This window comes from Ambystoma mexicanum, chromosome 6p (genome assembly GCF_040938575.1).
Source record: "Ambystoma mexicanum isolate Mex_15411 chromosome 6p, UKY_AmexF1_1, whole genome shotgun sequence".
NCBI classification, from domain to species: domain Eukaryota; kingdom Metazoa; phylum Chordata; class Amphibia; order Caudata; family Ambystomatidae; genus Ambystoma; species Ambystoma mexicanum.
In genome coordinates this window covers 109687491-109713807 of record NC_090935.1, presented here as the reverse complement: position 1 = coordinate 109713807, position 26317 = coordinate 109687491, and the positions used below count along the sequence as shown (strand labels likewise).

The 26317-nt window shown below is 47.0% G+C and overlaps 1 protein-coding gene across 3 annotated transcripts in view; it reads left to right on the top strand.

The window, feature by feature from the left end:
• Nucleotides 1–14900: 14900 nt before the first annotated feature.
• The window catches only part of LOC138511252 (protein unc-13 homolog B-like), a 2171549-nt gene continuing 2160132 nt past the window's right edge, over nt 14901–26317 (top strand). For 2 of the 3 annotated variants that reach the window (XM_069626798.1, XM_069626797.1), the window contains exon 1: nt 14901–15349. In XM_069626798.1, the coding sequence (XP_069482899.1) occupies nt 15328–15349 (22 nt within the window). In that variant the 5' untranslated portion in view covers nt 14901–15327. The remainder of the gene's footprint in view (nt 15350–26317) is intronic. The other variant, XM_069626799.1, reaches the window with a different exon arrangement.

The following is a 26317-nucleotide window of genomic DNA, read 5'->3' as shown; positions in this document are numbered from 1 at the left end:
GAGGTCAAGCCATTCTACAAAGCTACCCTGCTCAAAGGCGTCCCGGATCCTTTCATATCCCGCTTCAGCCCTTCGGCGCATGAGTGGTGGTAAACGCGGGACCTCCAGAAGGGAATTCCAGAGTGGCAGGTCACCGTGAAAGGGATAGGTAGTGCCTAGTTGTTTCCATGTCTTAGATAGGGCCAGGGACGTGCAAGCTACCGGGTCAAGAGAGTCTGGGACTATAGGCATGGGTGTGACAACAAGGGAGCGGATATCGCGATCACTGACCGCCAACCTTTCGAGCCTGACATGGGGAGGAGGGTCCGCTATGTTGAACCAGTGTGAAGCAAATTGGAGTTGCGCTACAAGCCAGTATCTAAGAAAGTCGGGAGCGCCGAACCCACCGTATTCCATCGGGGTGGCTAGTCCCAAGCTTAAGACGAACCGCGCCTGAATGCCACAAAAAAGAGTTAAGAGTGCGGTTTAGTGCCTGGAAGAACCCCTCCCATGGCCACTGGGGGATATTAGTGAATCTATACAGAAGCTGGGGTAATACCACCATCTTTAATATCCCTATCTTGCCCGCAAGGGAGATTGGGAGCCTACTCCAGCCCAGCGTCGTTACTGCGAGGCTCGCAAGGTATTTTTGGTAATTTTCTTCAAAGACCAATTCAAACTGACGAGCCACTTCTATACCGAGATAGGTGAACTTTGTCTGGGCCCAAGTGAATACCATTGTGTCGGGGGGGGGCATGTACAGTCTGTGAGTAGGAAGAGGGTAGATTTGGAGCAGTTCACTTTGAGTCCGGAGATGCGCCCAAAATGGACAACATCTTCCAATATCTCGGCTAAATTAGTGGAGGGGGAGCGAATGAAGAGGAGGGCATCGTCAGCATATAGGGAAACTATATCCGACTGGCCAGCAGTTCGTAGGCCTCTGTGTGCATGGGATTGACGCAACATGTCTGCAAACGGTTCCATCGCTATGGCGAAGACCAGGGGAGAGAAGGGGCAGCCCTGTATCATCCCTCTGGCAATATGAAAAAGGGGTGAACACCTGTCCTCAGTGTGGACCCTGGCAACTGACCCAGGAGAGAACCCATGAGAGCTTGACCCAGGAGAGAAAGGAGGGACCAAATTTGCATTTTTTGAGAACGCGCCAGAGGTATTTCCACGATACAGAGTCGAATGCTTTCTGCATATCAAGCATGGCAGCTACTGCGTGAACGTTTGGGTTGATCCTACTTATTATGTTGAAGAACCACCTCAAGTTTAGGGAGGTGGAGCGTCCCGGAATAAAACCTGACTGGTCCGGATGAATAATATGCGGCATGAAGGGGGCCAGGCGTAGGGCTAGTAGTTTGGCATAGATTTTTACGTCACAGTTGATGAGCGACAGTGGGCGGTACGATCCACATTGGGTAAGGGGCTTGCCGGGCTTAAGTAAGACAATTATTGTGGCTTCACGAAGAGAGGGGGGAAATTTGCCTGCCTGCACTGATTCCTCCCAGAGGGCCATCAGGTGGGGAAGAAGGAGCGATTTGAAACATTTGTAAAATTCAATTGGGATGCCATCTGAGCCCGTAGATTTGCCAGACGACAGCAAATCTATGCATCTGAAAACTCCTCGGGGGTGAATGGGCCCTCGAGAGAACCAATGGTTTTGGGGGAGAGGATCGAAAGAGGAAGGCTATCTAGGTAGGAGTCGATCTCCGCTATCGGGACACAGTCCGCGTTTGCATACAGAGATTCGTAGAAAGCTAGAGTTGATGTCTTATGGCGAAGTGGCCAGGGAGCCATCGGGCCTTTCCTCTCCAGGGATTTGCGGGGAGTCAAATTCACAACGGAGAAGCCTGGCTAGAAGGCGGCCCGGGCGTTCGCCCTCCCTGCATTTCCTAGCGAGGCCAGGGTTGTCCAAGAACTTCAGTCCGCGAGGGCGCGAAAAGTGTCGAGTTCAATGCCTATGGATGCTAGGGTTTCAGGGGTTTGATGTAATGCACACTGAGATTCCAAGGCGGAAAGTGTGGCCTCGCATTCGGCGATATCCCTTCGGATTGCTCTCAGGATGCTGTTTTCCTTGGATAGGGCAAAGCCCCTAATGTAAGCTTTAAATGATTTCAAGAGGGTGGCGTGTGACGACACCGAGCCGGCATTAATTTCGAAAAACTCCTCGACGGCAGTCTCCAGCTCGGAGCTAAAGACGGAGTCGAGGAGAGAGTGAAGTTTCATTCTCCACTGCTTAATACGGTCTCGGTCAGGACCCCAGCAGAGGGAGATAGTCACCGGTGAATGGTCAGAGAGTGTTCTGGGGAGGATCGTTAAGCGGACCACGTTCCTTATCAGTATGTCAGATACTAGCCATCTATCGATTCGGGAGTATGAATCGTGTACGGTGGAGTAGAAGGAATATGAGCGGGAATCGGGATAAAGAAGCCTTCATGCATCTACGAGTGCTAGCCGGGGAAGGGATCTCGATGTGGTGTAGGCTGCTTTGGAGAGTTGACAGGGTTTGGAGCCGGATCTGTCTGGGTCCACGTCAAATATCGTATTAAAGTCACCCCCCCATAGGGAAGCTGTCTAGAAAGGACATAAGGTGCAAGTAAAACTCCGGATCGTCAATGTTGGGGCCATAGATATTCAACAGGACCACCTCCCTATTTTGTAGGGTGCCATGGAGTAACACATATCTGCCCTGTAGGTCAATCTGTGATGATATGCAATTAAACTTAAGGCTCCTGTGAATTAGGGTCATAACTCCACGGCCTTGGGTAGAGTAGTTGGTGAAGTATCTTTGAGGGCCACAATTTCTGGAAAATGTATCACAGTGTTCAGTACAAGCGTGCGTTTCTTGTAAGAAAAGAGTGTCTTTTTTTGTTTTTTTGATTTAATTGTATAACAATTTTTACAAAAAAAAAGGCGAGACAAACTCAGGTACATATCCAGTTAAGTTCCAATTCCTTATCTTGTGTCTGGGTTAAGAAGGGGCTACAGCAAGTTAAAAAGTTAGCAAGCCTTTGGTCATTGTACTTCCCTTTATCTTTTACAAGTTCAGCGCCTTTAGAAACAAAGTCACTCCAATGGCGCATCGCTTGTTATTTCCACTGGTCAGCATTGCCCATAGATTTTCTAAATCTAGGGTAGAGTAGTTCTTCAACGGATCCGCGAGGAAACAATGTCTTTCCGTCACCAAGCCTGGGCATTCAAGCACCAGGTGCTTTGTGGTCTCGCTTTTATCCTGAGATTTGCAAAAACGACAGTTGTTCGATTGGACTTGGTTACGGATCGCCAGTATTTCATTGGTTTTCAGTTGGTTTAATCTAAACCTTAGAAATGTTCGGCTTAGCCCCTTATCTGGAAATTTGTGCAGATATCCACGCACCGCGTCGAGCTACATTGGGGTGCTCGGTAGGTTGGCCGTCTGAGAATAGTTGTTGGCAACTTCTTGGGTGTGGATCCAATCTGCTTCAAACAGTTTCTTCGACACTTTGTTTGGATTTTGGATCAGTGTTTCCACAGAGACATCTAGTTCTTTCAAGATGGATATGTTAAGTTTTTCCCATCTAGAGAGCATTCATTTGTCACCACCTTGGATTGCCTTACGGATAAGATCCAGGACTTTGGCTTCGGGCACGTTGATAACTTTGCGATACAGCATGAGGGTTGCTCTCATTTTTATTGCTAAGAGGAATGATAGGTAGAGTTCTCTTCTTATCAATGCTATAGGTGTTGATTTCGCCAGACCCAAAATACCACACCAAAAGTAGCTTTCATATTTCACCCAGATGGAATTTGGAGCCAATGGCATTGCGTCCATACCATAAATCAAGGTAGGGACCACCTTAGACTTGAAGAATCTTAAAGTTGGAATAATCGAGAATCGGCCGTGTATCCGGTCCACAGCCTTAGCGTGCGCTGTGAGTTTCTTCAGTTTCGACCACAGACTTCGTGCATGGCCTTTTCGTCTTTGTCATTGCTGATCGTGATTCCTAGGTATTTAAATGCTAGGACCGTTTCCAGGTTCTGACCTTCGCAGTGCCAAGCAAATTTTTGTTTCCTCTTTGCAGACTCTCTCAGAATAAGTATTTTAGTTTTGTCGTTGTTTAGCCTTAAGTTGTTCTTTGTCATGTAGGATACCAGGTTATCGAGTTGGCGTTGCAGGCCAATGGGGGTCAAGTCCATCAAAATGATGTCATCGGTGTACAATAATCGCTCGATCTTAGAGCCTCCTACTGATGGTGGAAAATGCCTGACCATTTCGGATGACTCCCCGTAGTCTGCGATGTAGGAGTTATATAGTGAGGGTGCCAAGGGGCACCCTTGCTTCACTCCTCTTGATGTCTGTATTTCCGTAGACAGGCAGCCTTCTGCATTGAGGCGCACTTGTATGGAGGTTCCCTAATGTAGGGCTTTTATGGGTTCCAGGATAGAGTCCGGGCAATCTTTGGATTCCAGTTTTGCCCAAAGACGCTGTCTATTGACCTGGTCAAAGGCTTGGACCAGGTAAATAAAGGCCACGTAGATTGGAGGAACGCCTTGCAAAACTTTGGCCTTCAGAGAACTCAGGAGCAAGATGTTAGTAGTAGTTCCTGAGTTTTTGACAAAACCGTTCTGGAAGGGGTCAGCGAGATAAGTAGAGTGGATCCAGGTTTGAAATGCATCCAGTGCTAGAGACGCAAATACCTTCCCCATCACGTCCAGGAGGGCGATCGGTCTGTAATGATTAGGGTCATCAGTTGCATCTCTCTTGAATATTGGTACAATAGTTGCTTTTTTCCAGGATGATGGAATATCCTTGGTAAGCTTGCAGTTGGAGAAGATCTTACTCATGATATTAGCCCACAGCTCCAGATGTTTTTTGAGTTCCAAATTGCTAATGCCGTCTGGCACAGGTGCCCTTGAGTTATTCAATTTCTTAAGTTTGTTTAGAATTGACTCTTTGTCAGCTGGAACATTCCAGGATATTTTGTCTTTGTACTTCTCTCTGACGGCCGATAGGTTGCTAGTCGCGTTCGGGATTGGTGCAAATAGCTCAGATAAATGGGATATCCAACGGGCCTCACCAACGTTGTTCTGGATGTTATCGCTGGTCTTATTTGATGTCCCCTTGATCAAGTTCCAAAACTCCTCAGGCTTGTTTCCGCAAATGGCAGTCAGCATTTGCTTGGAATCGCTCTGATATAGTTTGTGGTGATAATATATGAGCCAGCGCTTGTAGTTTCGGTGAGCCGTTTCCCATCTTGCCAGGTTTTCAGGTGATGGTGACTTTTGATAGATTTTCTTGAATCTTCTATGCAGTTGTCTTTTTTCTACAAGGGCTTTATTGTATGCATGTTTGTGACCTGTCTGCGGTTTGGTTGACTTTGCAGTGGACATCAGGAACCTGGTTAGTTGAGGGGTGTAATCTAGTTCGTCTCTAATCTTGTTTACAGAAATTGCACCGTCATTCTGAAGTCGAGTGTATTGAGCATCTATTTAGAGAAGGCCTTTTTCTGAGATCTTAACTCGTTTTCCTCCATCGGAGACTTCAAGTGGTAAGGAACTCGTAAGGGGCTGGATCCTAGACCAGACCTTCTGTAATAAGGAGATTATGGTCGCTGAAGGTTGTCGACTCGATCCTAAAGGCATGCATCTCAGGGATTAGATCCTTTGAGACGAATACATGGTCTATCGTCCCTTATTGGCTCTTCGCCATGACGGGATCTGTAAGTTAACTTTTAAGCAGTGCCAGTGAAGGTTGTGCATATCCCTGGTTGCCATTAGCTCGTCGAGGAGCTTCCCTCCTTTCCTCACGAGGGACTTTCGGTCTTGTAACTTCGGATGGTATCCAATCCCTTCGCACATTGCATTGAAATCGCCATTAATGATTGTACTGTGGTTCAGTCTTTTTTCATCAGCCTCGCCCAACAGGTTCTGGAGCACGATGGTGAATTCATCATTCGTTGTCGTCTCAGGATTCCAGCAAACGTTTATTAAGAGGATTGATCTCTCTTTAGGTGCACAGAGATCACTGGTCATGTGGTTCCGTTTTAAGATTAACGCCTGGATCCAGTGAGGTGAGGGAAGGACTTTGAGCACGTCTATGCCTGATCCAACTCGAACTGTGGTTATGAGCCCGGCTGATGGTCATCCTGCCATTCCTTTTTTGGCGGCTGTAAAGATTATTTCATATCCATCCAATTGAGGCTTGGTGGTCAGCCATTTCTCCTGTAAGCAGAGAATATCAAAATGGCCCAGATTGACATCAGTTAGTTTAGTTAGGTGTGCAAAACCCCTTGTGTTCTAACATCCTAGTTTTAACAGCTTGGTCAGGGTTGTTTTTTCTTCACTGAGCTTTTTCCAATTTGGCAGGTGTTGGATCGGCTCGTTTGCCAGTCGTGGCTAGTTTTTTCAATAAGATTTCTTGTCGGTCTTAGACCAAGACCAAGGCTCTGTATTTTTAGCCCCTGTTCCTCGTTGGTTATTCAATGCTGGATTGTTTCGGAGTGGGCATGAAGATCTTTCATCATGGATTGATAGCCGTTCCGGGCTTTCTTCTTTGTGAAGTCGTTTTTCCAGTATTTTTTTTTCCCTTGTTCAAAAGTGTGAGGTCCACACTTATCCGTAGTTCGATCGGTGTAGGCTGGACGGGCATGGTCCATCTTACTAATGTAATGGATACGGGGGCCACCTGTCTTAGGCATTGAGTTTTTAGGATTTCTTGTTTTCACTACTGTTATTCTCGGAGAAACTGCTTGTTTGTTCAGGAGTGTCATTTCCGATAGTTCATATCCCAGAAGCAGGAGACTTTCTGTTTCCTTCAATAGTTGAATTTTAATAATTTTGGAGTTGAGATGGATGTAAGGGTTGTCGTTTCTTCCTGACGTACTCGGTTCCACCATCCACAGGTCCTTATTCCGAATGCATCTCAAGCTTGGTATTTGGGTTAGGCTTTTCAGGATGTTGGTTCTGTTCAAGGTCACTCCACCCATCTTTGGATTGGTGCATTTCAATCTTAAAACACAATCGCTTATGATTTGCTTTGGTTCTGTTTTTGAATCCCTTTCAGTTTCGAGTCTTCTAATGCTTTTAGTGTTAATACTCTCCCGTGGCTTCTGTTGAAGATGTGTTGCTGAGTTCTTAACCCCTGGTTCCACAGTTGGCTTTGAGGTTTTCGAGTCGACTTTCGACTCATATTTCCAAAGATGAGTAGGCTCAGGCTTACTATTGGCGACCTTGATTTTAATATACCGGCAGACCGGGTTTTTTGGATTTTGTCTGGGGACGTCAATGATGATACAGACAGATCATGGATTTGGACTTTATTTGGTGGTTCCATGGTGGGAGTTACTGCAGCCACCTAGGCTTCTTTTCTCTTTGGATTTCTCCTCGTGTTGCTTTCAAACCCAATCTCATCAATTGTAAGCGTACTCCAATCCGACTGATCGTCCACAATGAGCACTGGGTTGGTTACCTTTCCCGGACTGTTACGTGTTGAAGTAGGGTGTTTCTGCTGCGAAGAAGCCACCTCCTGGTGCTTGGACGGCACAACGCCCTTTCTGGGTACAGCTTTAGTCAGTCTCTTCTGGACTTGTAAACTTCGTGCCGGAGCTGTCGTGGTGTGATCTTTCTTGGAGTTGAAATGGACAATCGACCTTTGCTGGTTGAATAAGCTGTAAGAGAAAACCTTAGGGTTTTGATCAGGACCTTTGTTAATCCTCCTCAAGCATCCCGTTGTCTTCGTGTAGGAGAAGGGGTTGGACACTTGCTTTTGAGCTCCTGCCGTGACCTCACTGGGGGTGTCGGACTGTGTGGTCTTGTCTCCTCTTCTTCTTCTATTATTGCAATTATGGAATCTAGAGGGTCAGACTGTTGCTCAGACACTAGGGCAACACCACTCCTGTCTTGTTGGACTGCCATTCTAGATAACTCAGGGTTGGCAGAAGACAATGTTTCCGAATTTGTTTTGGTTTGTTGTGTCCCTCTGTTATCATCTTCTCTGCCAGCTTCATGTGACACTGGGGCACGCTGAGAGGGTCTGGAGGCGGCCAGCCTCAACGATTGGTCTATCCTGGCTGCCAAGGTGCCCTCGTTCCCAACAATGTAGCCTTCCAGGTAATTTAGTTTGGACTGCATCAAGGCTAAAATCGATGTCTGGTCGCGTAGAGTGTCATTGATACTTTCATAAAGCTTACTGGAAGGTGCCAGCGCTATCGTTACTGTGGACATAATGTTCATTAAGTTTACTTTTTTTTTTAGGAGAGTCTTGCGATGAAGGATGTTGGATTTCACTCAATTTGCGCATAGGGATCGGAGTGTGTAACAGCACATGGGGCTTTGTTGGTCCTTTGTCGTTACTCTGGGCAGGACTTTTCCGCTTAGACCCAGGTGACATTGCAAGTTTTCTTGTCTTCAGTGGGGAAACTGGTGTCACTAAGTGACCCAACCCCTTTGGGCTCATGGTTCCCTCGTTTCGTAGCCCTGAGGCGAGGAAATGAAGTTTAGGAGATTTCACAGCAAAGCTGTGAATTTGTTGTTGGTTTAGCCACATTACATCATCATTGGTGGTTTCCACTTCCGGGTTTGTGGAGGGTACGGCAGGATCAAAAGACCCTCCGGTCCGAAGTTGGTCAGTTCCCACTGTTGTTGCGGATTTGTTGGTTGAATGCCACCTGAGTATCGGCATGCTCACTGCCAGCGTCTTGGGAATGTTAAATTCTGCGGCCCGAGGGACAGTGCTGGCTTCCGCTGTAAAATCTTTTGGGGATGTGTCGGCTGTCAAGTTGCGAGAAGCTTGTCAGAATTTCACTGTCCGAGAGCTCGTGCTGTGAGTTTAGCCGAGTCTCCAGTTTCTTCTTGAAGAAGTCGTTCATGGCTGCCACTGTGAGAGGCTTAATTGGGCCTTTCTTCAGGCCCATTTTTTTGCTCGAGGGTACCTTTGGTCTTGAGGTCAGTCTTCTACTCATCTTGCTGATGTTATATCGGTGAGTTTTAGTAGGCATAAAAGGTGGCAGTTTGTGCTGACCCTCAGTTTGAGGTCCTCGTTTTTTTTTTGGTTGTAGTTTCATCTTGTGGCACGGAGACTTCAAACTTTACTTGCGCCGTATGCTCAGCCAGTTTGCAAGGCTCCGACATCTTCGAAATACCAGGCTCTGGAGAGGACTCTACCCCCCCTTGAGGCTCACAAGAGTCATGGCCGTGTGCTGATGCACGAAGTCGGAGGCTATTCGGCTTAGGTACGTCTCCGATATTTTCAGTGTTAGAGTAAGTTTTTTTAACACAAGCTGAGATGTCCCGGGTCTCTGTTGGGCTCGTCAGGTCGTCCCACGCAGGCCTCTTGTGCACTTCTATGGTACACGTCGTTTCAATTGAAATGTGATGTGAGTTTGTCATTTGGTCACAGGTGTCATTCTCACCTTCAACGAGGTTCGTGGTTTGATGCATGGGGCCCTGGGAGTTAACAGCCGCTAGGGTGCCAGGGACGATGTGAGACATATAAGGTTGTTTAAAGTGCGTCTTGCCTTCGGTGCTATACGCATCATCCAATGTTGGACCCTCTGATGAAGTCAAATGGACCAAGTGCCCCACCTCCGGGAGGGATGCGGGCGAAGGCTGAGGCCCAGCCAGGATGGAAGGGACCGACAGCAAGATCTCAGCATGGGTCTGATTTATTTGGCCCACCAGCGCCGGTACAGGTGTAGACGGAGAGATGGTGACGAGAAAGGTCTCGCCGCATGCCCGCAGGTTGATCGTCAGCCTTGCTGTCTTCTTTGGGAAATCCAGAGAATGATCGGGCGGTCCTGAGGAAATAGATCGTTTCGGGACCCGCTTGGGGGCTGAGGATTTCTCACCCCGCCTCTTCGGATTGGATTTACAGACGTGTGGTTCTTTCAGCAGCCGTAAGACGCGAGGGGAAGATTCTGCCTCGGACCGTGCAGGAGGGCAGGTAGGACCGGTAGAGAAGGGAAGCAAGGGAGGGAGGGAAGGAGGGAGGGAAGGACAGGGAGAGGTGGGGGGGATGTTTCTGCATCCGCATTGGCAGGGAAGAGGAAAGGGAGGGAGAGTGCCGATGCGGGTGTAGACAATATGGCCAGACAATGGCTCGTGCACAGCCCTCCACAGCCTGCCACGGTCTGCCAAAGTCTGCAGTCACTCAGCAGCTCACTCCGCGGCCGCACCACGGCTGCAGTGAGTATTTGAAAAGTCTCTGGAGAGCTGGGAAAACAATGGATGCTGTAGAAAGACTCTGGGTCTGCCAAAGTCTGCAGTCACTCAGCAGCTCACTCCGCGGCCGCTCTGCGGCTGGAGTGAGTATTTGAAAAGTTTCTGGAGAGCTGGGAAAACAATGGATGCTGTAGAAAGACTCTGGGTCTGCCAAAGTCTGCAGTCACTCAGCAGCTCACTCCGCGGCGGCTCCGCATCTGGAGTGAGTATTTGAAAAGTCTCAGGAGAGCTGGGAAAACAATGGATGCTGTAGAAAGACTCTGGGTCTGCCAAAGTCTGCAGTCACTCAGCAGCTCACTCCGCGGCTGGAGTGAGTATTTGAAAAGTCTCTGGAGAGCTGGGAAAACAATGGATGCTGTAGAAAGACTCTGGGTCTGCCAAAGTCTGCAGTCACTCAGCAGCTCACTCCGCGGCCGCTCCGCGTCTGGAGTGAGTATTTGAAAAGTCTCTGGAGAGCTGGGAAAACAATGGATGCTGTAGAAAGACTCTGAGTCTGCCAAAGTCTGCAGTCACTCAGCAGCAAAAAGAATTTTAGCCCCATGTCGTTCAGCCTGGAGTTGCAGTTGTCTCATTTTCTTGTAGTTGCCCAGTCCCCGCACATTCCAGCTCATGAAAGTTAAGTTATCCTCGGTCAACAGTGTAGGGGTACCCGTGAGACTCTAACACTTGTCACCAACTCAAGTAACTCTGACCTGACATTGCCTCATGCTCTACCTCCTCCGTGGACGCCAAGCTTTTTTTAACATAACACCCAACTCCACCCACCCCCACCCGCATCCCTCCCCCAAACAGAGGAATGATGACCCCATATCCTATTAACCAAATCCAAACCAGTGGCATCAACGCCGGGGGGCCTGTGAACTGGACTGGCGGCAATGCTCCGGACTGGGGGCAATTTAAGGATAAACATGGTGCCTGACGAGTAGGTCGTGCCTAACTGAGGTAGGACCTTATGCAAACGGGCACGGCACAGCCCCACAGTAGTTAAACAATTACTCATGGTTGGGAGAAACAGTCTCCCAGCTTGCTAGAACAGGAAGGTGACTTGACTCAGAGACAACCAGCAGAGCGACGTGACAGCAGTGAATAGACGCTGCAGGAGGAGGTCAGCCGGGGAAGTGCTCATCAATGAACCTAGAAGCCTCCTCTGGGATTGTTAAGAAAAACACCTGGTTGGAGTGTTCAATTCTTAGCTTGGCGGGGTATAACATAGAGTATTTGACTCCCAGGTCTCTTAGTCTCTTCTTTACCGCCAGAAAGATCTTGCGTTCCTGCTGAACAGCAACAGAGAACTCAGGGTATAGATGATTCCTGGCGTTTCTTAATAGTAGTTCGCCTTTGGCTCTTGCTGCCCTGAGGGCGTCTCGATCACGGAAATTTAGAACCCTGGCTATGATGGGGCATGGAGGTGCGCCCGGCTTAGGTTTAGCTGTTAGAGCGCGGTGGGCTCTCTCTATCTCAAACTGTGGAGAAAGCTTTGGAGAATCCAGTAGTGTTAATAGTGTGCGCTCTACATAGTCCTCTATAGGTTCCCTGATGCCATCTTCAGGAACTCCAATGATGTGAAGCTTGTTCCGCCTAGAGCGGGATTCGAGTCATTCATTCTTTTTCTCGACCTCGAGGACACGGCTGGAGAGCGAAGAGACATCCACGCAGAGGGAGCTCAGGTCGTCCTCGGTAGCGCTCACCCTCATCTCGATCTCCGCCACCCAGCCATCTATCCTCTCAATGTGGGCTTTGATGGAGGATATGGTACCATTCATATCATCTAGTTTGGAATGAAATGTGGTGTAGCCTTCGCGGATATATTCCATCAATCTCTGGGAATCGACAGGGTCAGAGGGTTCTGAGCTGTACGACGCCTGTTCCGGTGCCCCCTCCGCTGATTTCGATGGAGTTTTTGCAAACATGTTGATGGAGCACTGTCTTTTGCCCGCTTCTTTGGTCATGGTACCAGCTGGGGGCGAACCCACAGGCCTGGGATCACCGAGGAGGGACCGAGGCGAGCCAAGAGGGAGGCAGAACACAGGCAAAGAGTCGAGAAGCCGGGCCGGGCGCTCAGGGTGACCCCCACAACCCATCTGCGTTAAATAGGTTCAGAACGCTGGTAGGAAAAAGAGCCGCAGGATCTCAGGAGAGCGTCCTCTAATCAGAGTTCAGTGGGCGATCCAAGTAGATAATTAGGTACATGTGATAGGGGCTTGCAGAGTGGGTGCTCTTAGTAACAGCCGTCTTTAATGTTCCTGATTGGCGATCGAGACAAGCAGGTTATGAGCAGTCAGAAGGACTTGCGGACCACCGTGATGTTGTTCCAGGAGCACCTGAGTGAGAGGGAAGACAGGCGAACAATATCCAGATGCAGGGCGGAAAAGTGTCCCAATAAAGGGCAGGGAGTGAGCAGTGAGTGCTCTGTGAGTCGGTAAGGGGGTGACCGCCACACCAGTGAGATGTACCGAAGACCGCCTCGCAGGCCCGCGGTCAGCCAGGTAATTCGGTGAGACTAGGTGATGTGCCTCGGCGAGTGCGTTGATAGGCGATGCATACACACTCCCACCCCACAGGGAGTTAAACTTGCAGCCTCCGAGGTGCCCCCAGGAAGGGAGGTCCAGAGGGTTCAGTTACGTGGCGCCGGCCTGGCCAGTTGTCCCATGGTGGGCAATCCAGTTGTGTGCAGTGGCACGGGGTAACGAGAAATCAAAGGGGCGCCCAGGTCCCGCCCGGGGCTGCCCCTGGTGCAGGTGGGGGCTGGCAATCCGGGGTCTCAGAGGGTTATAGTCTGTGCCCGCTGTTCAGGGCTATCAGCTACTGGCCTCAGAGGGTATCAGGAGGTGTCAGAGGGGGCAACTTCCCCCAGCTCCAGCAAAAGAAAGGATCAAGCTGGCGTGGGACATGCTCCCAGTAGAATGCAGGGGAAGGTGCTGGCTCCCGGTGTCATCAACCGCTATCCCCCCTGTTCGTGAGCGCTCCCCACCACGGCAAGAGAGGGATCAAGGGGGCCCTTAGGGTAGTATGTGCAGACGTCATAGGGGGCGACGGCACACTGTACTGGGGAGCGCGACCCTCCCGGGTCTCCTACCGTGCCTCCGGTCCGCGGAGGGTGATGGTGCAGGTAGTAGAGAGCCGAGGGGGGGGGGCAGGAGACCCGCGCACCAGCACGGGCTCAGCCGCGGCACAGGGTCCCTCAGTGAAAGCTCGCCCCCAGTGCGTCCGCTCGAAGGGGTGACCACAGTGAACAGGCAGCGTTCCAGGCAAGCGGGGGCACAGCCGTAATCAGGTCGCCTCCAAGGTAGCATGCCGATACACAAATCTGCACGGCGAGGATGTCTCCGGAGTGTGCCTGGCTGTAAGATGGCTGCCAGGCATGCGATCGGGGCAGCGCCACCCCTCCCCCCGCAGGCCCAATGCGCCGTGCCACATAACAGGCAGTCAGGCAACGGGTGCTGGAGCCGCAGAGCGGGGCGGGTCAGGCGTGCTCAGCGCTGGTTTCCCTGCAGCTGTATCTCCGCCGCCGCCGGGTCCTCAGGTCTGCAAGTCGGCAGGAGTGGGGCATGGGGGTTACCACGCAGGATGGCACGAGGAAGCAAGGATTTGCAGCGTATATAAGGTTATTTTTTTAAAGTAGGATCAGCCCAGTCCGGAGCTCGGCACTCAGGCTGCCAACTAAATCGAGCGCAACAGCGCCACGCTAGACTATATCATATCTGAAATCAAACACAGGGCCAGATTCTATCACTGTACAATACACATAGACATTTAATGTTCAGTTATAGTAGCTACTGGATAGTTTAGTGATACAGTGTGAGCCTCTGTTTACTTTCAGGAAGAATGTTGTCTCAATAGAAGAATGGCAGGTTTAAACTAACCAATCCAGGGCTCAGGTCGAGGGTAAACGCAGGAGGATGGCGTCGGCCCACTTTTTTCAGAGGGTGTACGCCGTGTGTAAAACGAGACACATTGACTGATTTTTTGAATGTATGAGTTTACACCGACCTTGGGACTCGGTTGCCAGACCCGCAGCCCAGGTACTTTACCACTGCACCATATAAACTTATGAAAAACAGCACAGAACTAAAGATGAAAAGTCACATTTCGGGAGTGTTCCAGTAAAAAAAATGTGGTATTGATTCTTGGAGTTTAAAACATGCCCATCTTTTACCGTATTCAAAACACTATTAGAAGAAAATATCCTCCTTTGTTTTTTTTGTGTGTATTGATTTTATGAAAGGCAAATCCCATTCGTCCTGTGCAATTTGTATAGTTTTGCAAATCCAATTGAATGAAATTTACATATTTGACCTTGCAATGGTCATTTCTGGTGACATGCCCTTGTGTATGTTAATGAGTCCCCCCACTTTTTTGGACTTGAACCCTAAACCAATCTCGTTGTGTTACAGTGCAATAGTTGAGTAGCATCCGTTTTAAATACTACGAGAGACACAGACGTACAATTCGTGTGTACTCATAAGTGGCTGAATTTGAAAATGCAAGGGAGAGAACCGCAAAGTACTACAGCTTAAAATGACTACGTAAACCAGAAGAAAGGAGAACAGTAAAATGAATGTTTTTGCTGCTCCTGGAGGGAAGCTGGCCAAAGTTTGTTATTTCTCACACAAGTGAAGTTTCCCAGGTGAGGAGGGTGGGGCCAGGCTTGCTGTCAGAGGAAGCCGAGGCTCCCATAGGCGAGGCCGCCGCCGCTGCTGCACCTGGCCGCCCTCCCCTCCCATCCCCTGCACTCGCAGCCTCCCACCAGCACCACCGCTCCAGGCTACCAGCCGCTCAGCCGGAACCACATCAGGATGAGCCGAGGCCGCCGCGGCTCACGTCCCTAAAGGCAGCCGGCGGCAGCAGGGCGCAAGCGGGACACCCGCTCTGCCTCGCCCCGTGTGGGGGACGGTGCGTCAGCGCTGGAGCTGACGCGGGCCCAGCACTCAGCGCGCCGCCGCCGCCGCCGCGGAGGGAGGCGGCAGGGGGACAGGTCGCCAGGGAAAGTAGTCCCCGGCGGTGAGGGAGCCGAGCCGAGGGATGGCGCCGGCAGAGGCGGCCGATGCCGCTCTGGGCACTCCGCGCAGGGGCCGCAGGAGCCGGCCGGCGGAGGCCAGGGAGTGACGGACCGAGACTCGAGCCCCAGGGGGCAGGGGAGTGACCATGACCCTGCTGTGCGTGCGAGGTGAGTGCCGAGCGCCGCTGGGATTATAGCAAGTGTCAGAGGGGGAATAAGAAGTGTGGCGGAGGCTGCTGGCAACGGCAAAGAGTGCTAAAGAGTGCTGGCCACTCCGGCAGCGCACACGCTACACAGCCAGCTCACTGGGGGCCACCGTGGCACTGGGCACCCTGCTGAGGGGCTGGACTAGTGCACCAGGGGGTGCTGATGACTGTGTGCAGCGGCCTGATCCTTGTAGAAAGTGGCGGGGGGTGCTTAGTGCTGCTTCAGACCTATGCCTGATTCTGCTCAGTGAGTGGCTGCCATAAGTGTGTTATTGAGTACTCCCCCGGGGTATATAACCAGGGCGTGCATCGTATGCAACCCACCATACACTTCTACTGCTCCACTGTATCGCGCTCATTGGAACATGACAGTCAGTGATTTCAAATGTAGTACTTGTTTTTCGTACTATGCAGCGTTTCTTAGAAAGATGAAAGGTTTGCAATAAGACAAGCATCTTAAATAATGCAGCAATTCTTTTCATAATGCTTGTCAATTTTTGGCTTGTTATGCATTTATTAGGCAATGAATGGCTTGTATTTTATCTTGTTGATCTGAGTAAAGTTTTCAGAATAAGGGATATGCGCGTGCTACAGCGGTGTCGAGATCGCGTCGGCTTAGAAACTTTAAGACATGTTATGGGCAAGACTGGGTTTCCTGCTTAAGGCTCTGTATGTAGGCTGCATAAGCAATCGGCATGTTTGCAAACTGTGAAACGTCTTTCTGTAGAATTCACTGCGACTGTCTCTACCGACCACCTTTAAGTAGAATTGTTCACCAGCTGGGGTTTTTAAAAACTGGTCATCTTTGGTGAAGACATGTAATACATATTGAGTTTAGCGGCTCTTTATACAATAAGATTGAAGAGTTGTTTGAAAGTACAATAAGGAAGGCACTGCTATGCTTGCACACGGGCACTTAATTGACATACCTTTTTACTAGCCTTGCTGTGATGTGATGTAAACATTGGTATTACTACTTGATCTGACTATTTTTTTTGGGATTTAAAATGTTTTAGTTTTTTACAAGGAATTAAAAAATATAAATGGACAATCTGTGTAGTCTGTTTTTTATTTTCATGTCTTGTGTGTACGTTTTATGGTAAACCAAAACACATGTTGATCTATAAATAATGTGCTGCTCACTGAAAGGTTATAAGTGTATTGTAGCCTGTTCATTGGGGGATATAACCAGTTTCTCCGAGGCTTCTCAGTGTGCTGAGGTAGGTACACTAGGCGTTGGATTGTGGCCCCTCAGGAAGCCTTGGCAGGTGTAATATGGATGCTCACGCTGCGTGCATGATGAGTCTATTTTTGACTTTTCCCTTGATGAGAGTAGCAGTTATGTTATCTTTATTTCTAAAGCGCACACACGCCGAAGATTTTGTCACTAAAGGAAGTACAGCAGGATGAATTAAGGCCGATGGGTTTTTAGAGCGCACGGAAAGTTGAAGTGATTACTTGTCGCGCGGAGGGTGAACGGAATGGAGGTCCATAGTTTATCTGCTGCCACTGAGAAGGATCGACCACCAACCCGCTCAAAATGGTAGTGCGGTACAGAGAGGAGGCAGGCATCCTTAGAACGAAACACACAGGATGGTTGGTAGGGGCATAATTTTTCCTGCAAATATTCCGCTCATAGGCCATCGAAGGCCCGGTGGACTATAGTGAGTGACCTAAACTGTACGTGTTGCAACACAGGTAACCGGTGTAGTGATCTGAGAACCATATGGAGTGCCTGCACAGATCCAGGCGGCAAGGTTCTGAAGTAGTTGCAATCGGTGACATTGATGGAGGGGCTGGGGAAGAAATAGGAATTACAATAGTCCAGCCGGTTAAGGATCAAAGAAGCTGTCACCGCAGGATGGACGTGAACCGGAAGGAATGGTAGAACTTTACGAAGTTGAAAGAAGCCAGCATTACAAATAGCATCTACCTCTGTGCAGGTGGAAAGGGAGGAGGAGAATTTGAATACCAAATTCCTTACCGCTAGCACAGGTGTGGGACAGAGGCCAAGCTTGGAGGGCCAAAAGGCTGAGCATCAGGCTGGAGCGGGAAACGATAAAGTAGAGAGGGGAACAAGGGGGTGTACGACCTCTGTCTTGTCCCCGTTAAGTTTCATCCAGTTGTCGCCCACCGCTGCCAGGCAACTCCTAAACTGAGACGCTGTGTCCGGCTGGGCAGAGTCCAGTCGAACAATGGTTTGAGTATCATCAGCATGGGAGGAACACCTGAAGCCGTGGAGCGGATGAGCAGAACAAGACGCTGGATATAGATGTTAAACAATGCCAGAAACAAGGCAGAGTCCTAGGTGACACAACAGAGTAGAGAAATGGAGGCAAAAGAAAAAGATGCGTGTTAACATCGGTCCTCGGTCTGCCAAAAAAGAGGCAAACCAGGAGAGAACCTATCCCGAGCGACCGGCAAGAGCGAGGCGATCCAACAACACAAGATGGTCTACTGTGTCGAGTGCTGCAGAAAGGTCTAACAGAATCGGGCACCCACCTCCCTCTGGTCAGCCAACCGGGACAGGTCATCAAAAACGGACACCAGCACAACTCTCCATGCACTGGCCAGGGCGGAAAGGAGATTCAAGGGGATCAAGAAATATAGTGTTCTAGAAATGAAGTAAGGAGAGGGGAAACCAACGATTCCAGCAGCGGGAGTAGAGAAATTGGACGAAAGTTGGCAGGTACCAAAGGGTCGAGAGATGGCTTTTTTAAAGTGGAATAACTATTGATTGCTTAAGTTCAATGCGAACAGTGCCTAAAAGGCAAGAATTGTTGACTGCTTGTGACCCGAAAATAGGGGGCATGATTTCTTTTAATATTCTCAGGAGAATTGCAGATGACGATGCAGATTTAAGTCGCATAGTCGCTGCTACAGCGTCTTCAGTGGGGAAGACCGGGAAGGTAGACCATTGATGCACGGATAGATCGGTGGGTGTAGCTTAGTTAGGACTAGTATATGAGGTGGCCCTCTAGAGATACTGAGACTCCACACTGTATAAAAGAACGCTCCCTGCACAGGGCTGGAGATCTATACACTGTTTATGCATCCATGCAAGAGATGCTCTTCAGAGCCAAGAGTGTGTGTGTGTGTGTGTGTATATATATATATATATATATATATATATATATATATATATATATATATATATATATATACACACACACAGTACTTTTATAAAGTGCTTCTCACTTCCCACGAACAAGGATGCACATGCTTCGAATACTATGAAGTACAGCTCCCTGCTTTGGATGTACCCTTCTCCACTCTTTAAAGTGGTCTCCTCTCTCCATGGATGAGGATGTATACATCTGCACGCTGTACAAAGTGCTGCTCCCCGAGTAGATCTGGGAGCCCCCATGCTTCCCACTGCATAAATTGGTACTTTTTCCTAAGGGTCTGGGGTATGCAGCATTAAGTTCTGAGCCCGGACGCAGAACTCCCGTGGGATATGGACATATACACTTGAGAATGTATAAAGTGCTCTCCTGTGTATAGGGTTGGATGGCTATGCATACATACAGATCTGCTCATGAATTGCCACATCTTCTGGGGTGAGAACAGGAGAGCGTGAGTCTCTGCAATGCTGTTCTGAATGCACCTGGGGAACATTGCTTCTCACCCCTAGCTCTCCAAGCGTTGAATTAACCACCAGAAACTCTCATAAGAAATGTAGTGCTAGTTAGCCACGTTATTGTTCTAATATACTGCTTACGTGCTTAGCGGGACCAGGAATTTTTTAAATGTATTTATAAAATTTCGACGGCATGATATTCACTCATGGGTACCAGAGTGCTGTACCTACAGGAATCTTAATACAATGCATTTGAAGTGACTAGAAATGTTTTGACATGCATCTGATAAATGTTGAAACAATTTCCCTTGCATGTACATTTTGATTGCAACATTTGGAAAAAAGTAAACTTGGAAAAATACAACATTTAAAAATGGACAACACTAAAATACATTGAAGACACAAAAGAAATAATCGGAGTGTATTTTTCTACACCCGATATCTTCTGAAACAGTAAATGGTCATTTACTGTACATAGAGCAAATGGAAGATACTTTAAAAGCTGGGGTGGCTTTTGTAGAAAAGGCTTCAGATGAAGTTGCAGCTTTCGAATGACCCTGCAAGCCGAGCGTGAACCACTGGAGATGGTGAGCATGGCTAAACACAAAGAAAGACTCTCAGAGCCGAGTATTAACCACCGGAGATCGTGAGCTTGACAAACCACAAAGAAAGACCCTGCAAGCTGAGTGATATAAGGCATTTATAACGCGTCTATACACAAGTGCTCGCCATCTACGGAGTGTGAACCACCGCAGGTGGTGAGCATGACTAAACACAAAGAAAGACGCTGCAATCTTGAGCATGACTAAACACGAAGAAAGACCCTGCAATACTTATTCCCTTTCATCCATAGTTGTACATCGATGACTATAAAATTGAGTCTAGTATTCCATGAATGAAAGCCAATATAGTTTATTAAGGAACTATATTCTATTACCCCATTTGCCTGAATCGGTCAACTACCCTCTGGCCCCATCTGTATAGGCTTCAATGTATTTAAATTTGAAGCCGATGGGCCGATGATCGAGTACAGTATTGATTAAATTCAGTCAGGAGACAGAGTACCAACAAATCATTACAGGTGGAAAGCAAAGGACATTTACATATTTTTAGACATGAGATTTCAAATTTTAAGACCAATTTTCAGGAGAAACTCAAAAACCTAACAATGCGAAGTAGAGTCAGTAAGTTCTTTCATTGCCAGAGTTTCCAACTGTCCTTTGAACTGGTAAATTGGAAAAGACACAAAAAAACAGATTCCATTTTCTGTGGTAGGTTGTAACTTGTAGAGGGGCATTTCTATAGAAATATGGACCCCCTTCGTACATCACAATGCTCTATTACGCCCCAAAAGAAACGTACTTTGAAATATTGAGTAAATTGTATGTTGAGTTGTTTAGGTTCGTTATTCTGTTTGTGCGGATATTAATTTATTCAACCCGTTTTGTAGAACAACTTAACACTGTAAACTTCAAGAGTTATGTTTTATAGTTGTGTGTAAATGAACGTGTCCCTCCCTCCTATGTGGAGAATTCCCTTTTTAGAGAACTGCAATTTGTACAAATGCATGGTATGGAGACACATGTTACTGACCTGGAATATCCCAAGAGAACACAAGTTTTAATTTGTAGTGACGCCTATATCTTTTGAAGGATTATCCTCATTTTAAATTTAAAGGAAGTTGTCAAGTTGTATAATCAGTACATATTAAAATGAGTAAGATATGACACAATAGCCTTGTTTATGGCCTGAAGGAAGTCTATGGAAATCTTTTTCACTGGAATGGATTGGATTGCCATTGAATTAGTCAGATTGTCCCTGTGCTAAAGTACTATTTTGTTTCTGCTGTGAACCAATACTGGAGGGTGGGGGGCTGCTTGTACGATATGGTCTCCTATCCAGGAATGTCTGATCAATGAGTATACTTTTATTTTGAGTAAATAGAATCTCCTAAAAGACATGTTGCAGGGTAAAAGCATAATTTCGATCTGACGTGTATGTCGAGTACTGTCTGATCGATCACGGTTTCTGAAAGCGATTGTGTTTAGCAGAATAGATATTCTCGGAAATAAGAAAATGAAACCAAAACCGTATGTTGGTTCAGCTCACATTCGCTCACCTACGGTGCATCTACAGCTCAGAGAATGATAAAAAATGTCAACTGTCGGCAGGACATTAAGGATGGATCTTGGAGTAAAGACATACCTATTGCCTCAGGACCCTTATTATAGGCAGGAGAATGTTAATTGTAGGACCTATGGGTGAAGATTACTTTTGTGGCTAAAGGCAATGTGTTTCAGGAAATGCATGGTGTAAACCTGTTTTTAGACATTCTTTACAAATTAAAAACATGGTGACGTTGTTTTAAAACAAAGCGTTTTGACTAATCATGAGACGCATTCCTAGGTTCAGTAAACGATGTTGATATTCTTTGATGGTCCCCAATTACTCAGCACTAGGCAAATACTGGATTTGATAAAAATGAAATAAAAAGCTAGTGACAATTTTTTGTGAACTGAGCCTGTTAGTTTTTCTGTCAATGGAGTAATAAGTGGGTCTTTTTCCTCTGGCACATCGGGCAGTAGTTGCTGATTCATCCAAAATCGCAGACGGTGTTCCAAGAGTGAATGGCGGACTTGGGACTCCAGGTTGACTGGTTATGTTGACATAGGTGGTGCTGAACGACACGGTTCTGCAAACATCCTTAACTCAGTAGGCCTAGTATCTACAGGAACAGTAGGCATGCGATCCTTGTTCTGTATGCTGAACGCCCTTTACTGTAGTGAATGAGTTCAGAGTCTGGCTAATAGACTAAAATGTGATCTTGTGGACCAGTTACACTTCCCTAGTGAGTTAGTGAATCCCGAACCCTGCTGAAGGTGGTAGGAAGTCTCTCAGAAACGTTACTCTGGCATTTATTTGCCAATGGTTGTAATGCATCTGTAAGGACTTCGATGCGTCTTCATTGCCTCAGGCCCTAGATCCCTCTTTCCTTTTCCATGCATCATTTTAGAGAGAAAAGCTAATGGTTTGTATTTTATACCATCATGTTCGAACGTGTCCTTTTTTTCAGTTTTTTACTCTTGTATAGTTTTCTTAAAATCAAATTTTTCCAGATCATCTTACTAATGCCACCTCGCATCAAAAGGACCTCTTTGCGATCATTGCAGAAATGAGGGAACGGCTTGCACCTGTATCGATAAAGGATTCACAGAGAATTTATATGATAACATCAGTAATATAAGTGCAATTGGTAGGACAAGAAGATAAAAGACCAGGCTATGGCATTGACAATGGAAACAAATAGTTTCACCTTGGAGCCCCTTCTCATAAATTGCAAGAATCTAAACATGGAAGAACTGCAGGGGCTAGTAGATACAAGCCTTTGCTCTTTGTCTGCAGGGGACTCCAGTCGCTTAATAAGACCAGATGTGCTGATCCTGTGGTGGCTCATTAGTTGCATACTACTTTTAATAACTCCTTGAAATCGGGCAAGTAAGGCTTGCAAAATAGCATCACACTACTCGCACACTCGCAAAAAAAGAAAAGCCTCCATCTTGGACAGCGTTATAGATAAACAACTGCAGGATTACATCAATGAATTGAAGACCCCCTTTTGCTTTTCTTTTCGCTCTTGCTTGGCATAGATTCTGTTGTCGGTTCTATTTTTGATGATCGGCGGAGAGGGACAGATCAAGGTGAAACAGGGCTACTGGTGCTTCTGGACTTCTTAGGCACTTTTGTTGGGGCAATCTCCCCATCCTGCGCTTCCAGTTCATGTATGTCTGGGTGAGTGTGTGGTGTCAAAATGGAAGAAATCCTTATGTGACTGATCAGGTCCAAGGGGTAGCTCTGCCCATGTGTATCACAGGTATACCTACTTAACTGCAGTGTTATGGTGGGATCTTCTTCATCAAAGGGGTTGGGGTCCATAGAATTACACTGATGGTACGCAACTACTATCCCTGTACACAAAATAATCTTCCAGGCTTTGCACAGGCCAGTTTCGCTATCTAGGTCTGGATGACAAAACACTTGGCTGTAATGAATGCTAAGCAAACAGAGATTGTAGTGGTAGGAGGCAATATCGCTAGCTGTCAAGATGATTCTGGATCAAGCATTGAGGACCCATTCCCCCACCCAAACCATGGCAAGGATCTGGGTGAAGTGATGGATGCAGATGTCTCTATCAATCCCATGATCTCTGCCGTAGTGAAGGAGGGAATCATTGCTCTTGCGAAAACCACGCTCCTTTCCTAAACTAATTCCACAGGGTTCCCTCATCATCATTGTTGGTATTGGCCATCCTGATTATGCTAATCTGGGCCTACCTGGCTAGTTAATGCATTGGTTGCGACACATAAAAATGCTGCGGTCCAAATTTCGGTCCATCACAAAATGTATTCTGGGTTATTAATATCTCTACATGCTGCCAGTGAGACAGAAATTGATGTGTATCGAGTAATTATCTAAACCAGGGCAGCGCTTTTATTGGACACATTTCTTTTGTACAATCCTGGGCACAATCCACTTGCAGGGGGGCACACCGCTTTTGCATATCCAACTAATAAATGCAGATTAGGGTACAAGGCGTTCCCTTTCTGTGCAGTAAGTCTCCCAGACACGCCTTCTCTGTCTTTAAGGGCCACCTCAGATCAGACTTATATTAGTAAACCCTACAAGGAATTCCTCTTTAGCCGTTAATGGCTGATCAATAGATGCCCATATTCTGTATTGAACTTTTTAGCACTAGAAGGCTGCCTTGGTGGCAGCAGTTGGGCTCTTTAAGTATTTTATAATCGCCTGTAGGGACCGGCAAACCGTGCTGAATAGAAATGTATGTGGACTACTCCGTCCAAATCTTGTGTGCTACTACCTATGTTCTTGATGATCAGTATTTTTTGCTACATCTTTTGCAGGGCTCATACAGCTGAGCCTTACTGGTCCATTCTTGGAAGACAGACTTTTAATTATCCACTTTGTTGGACCACATACTACCCCTCTCACATCATGATGGCCAGTTTCACACCACAGAACGTTGTGGCCCAAGACTTTCCGTTTGTTGTAGGGTAGGAGGGCTGCCTGGTTTTGCAGGTAGACCCCTCACAGGGAGTCTGTATTTTGAAATGTATTGATGCGATTGGTTTTAGTGCTTTACTGATTTTATTTGTGCCAAGGTAAATTACTTGTGCTAGGGTTCCTGTGGCTAGATTTGCCTGTGAATTATCTGTTTGCGGAAGGAGTTTAGGTGTATTGGAAACCTTACTGGCATCTTGCAAACACACACCTGCGGCGATAGGACCTATGTTGGCATTGTCTTATTTACGTCTTGCAAAGCCAGTAATTTCTGCAGTTTGACGTCTAGAAGCCACTTTTAACATATATTCGTTTATGAATTTGTAATGCGCACCCGGTACCCTAAGGCTTAAGGTCGCAGATAGAGAACAAACATGATTAAAAAACATAACCTAAAAACCAGAGGGCTAGCTAAGTATCTGACGATAACCGAGAGATGCAGAGGAAACTAATGGAATAATAAGGTCTTCGTCAAGAAAAACACATTTCTGTAGATTCAATAGTTCTGATATCCGGATTTTCAATTGCTTCCATTAGATAAGATGGCATTTGCTCTTTAAGGCACTTATGGGTGATGAGAATCAACCTAAAGCACTCTCTGCCATGCAGGCATGTAATGCTTCGGCTTTGTTGGCACCTGTGGCTCATTTACTGCCCTGGAGGATCGTCCATTGTCCTACACTAGCATAAGACTCTGAAATGTGGTATATTTCACCAGCATATCTAAACGACTATTAGTCACTATGGATATTGAAGACTTGTATACTAACATTCCCCAGGACAAAGCGACCCAGAGCATAAAAATCGTCCTGACTAGACGTTCCCTGCCACATTCAGTACCGACTAATTTTCTGCTGGAATGTATAGCCTTGACTCTTCAAAACAGTTTCTTCAAGTTCAAGAATTCAGTTTTCTTAAAAACAAAGGGGACGGTGATGGGTGGCTCCTTTGCTCCCAGTTTGGATGTGATAAATAGACCAGTAACTGGGCCCCTCCTATGCAATTCTTGCACTGCATGCCCATTTTCAATAGGTTGCAACAATCTGAGGCTGGGAAACATTCATGGCATTTGAGATCTTTTATAACATGTAAAAGCTGTAATGTATATATGCATTTGCGATAAAATCTACATAGGGAATACCAGTCAGCAGGTCAACTTACAAATCATAGGGCATCGCTCTAAGATACGTACCAAAAATCTACTTGCTCCATTAGAAGTCCATTACAATGAACATGGACATCGGGCAGATGATCTACTTTGGTTTTGTGTGGATAAAGCAACCGTAATCAACAATATCGATATTGCTCGTCAACTCACATCGAAAGAGCAATTTCGGATGTTCAACCTAAAAATATACTGGAGGGGTCGATAAAACAATGTCTGTGAGATTAGGATGGTACTGTACAACCGTGGTCATTGGCTTTCCACTTGAATGTGCAGGAATTGGTGCTACTAACACTCAGCTCTGACTTTCTTTTTTAACAAATAATGGACTACTATCGAGTTGCTTCGTGGATTGCTACCTCAGCTCAAGCATCGGGACCAATATTTGTCTTGACCAGAAATGTGTGTTTCCTTTCACTATTTGGCGTGCAATTAGTTGGTTGGGAATGCTCTGAAGCACTCTTTAACTTGCATTCTTTGTTGTGATCTGCAGCTTGAGAATGTGGAGAGATGCTCTATACCCCTCCTTTTTCTTAACACCGTATGTGCAAGTATTTCTTCATTTTGAAGCCACCTCGGAATAACGGCTACAAATTTAGGTTGGTCTCAACAAAATTGGTTGCCCGTCGATTTTGGTCGCATTTTGCATCTGAGGCACGTGATAATGCTTTAGGTGGATCGGCCGCCTCTTCTCCTTCCTGTTTCTTCTGTGGGATCCTGGGAAACAAAGTTTCTTTTCCCTTGTTTAAGAATCGATACCGCACTGGGGTCAGTTTATCAGTTGAATAAATTGTTTGAATACATTTTGTGATGAAAATGTGCCCTCAAGAATGAGTTTTCTTATATTTGTAGTGAGCTTTTCTTTCCCCTGATGAAGCTGTTCTGAACAAACCACACGTCGAAACTGGTTGTGATTTGTTTCTACCTGGGTTCCTGTACGTTTTTGAGAGCTTAGGGTTTTGAATTTAAACTGCATGATGACCCTTGGTATCCACTTGATGTTCGTTCTTTTTTGATGTAATTGTGAATGAACTTTAATGTGATCGATTGAGTTTGGTTGTGTATATCTGAGTGTTTATGTTGATAGTAGTGGGCGGTTCATTTTTTTA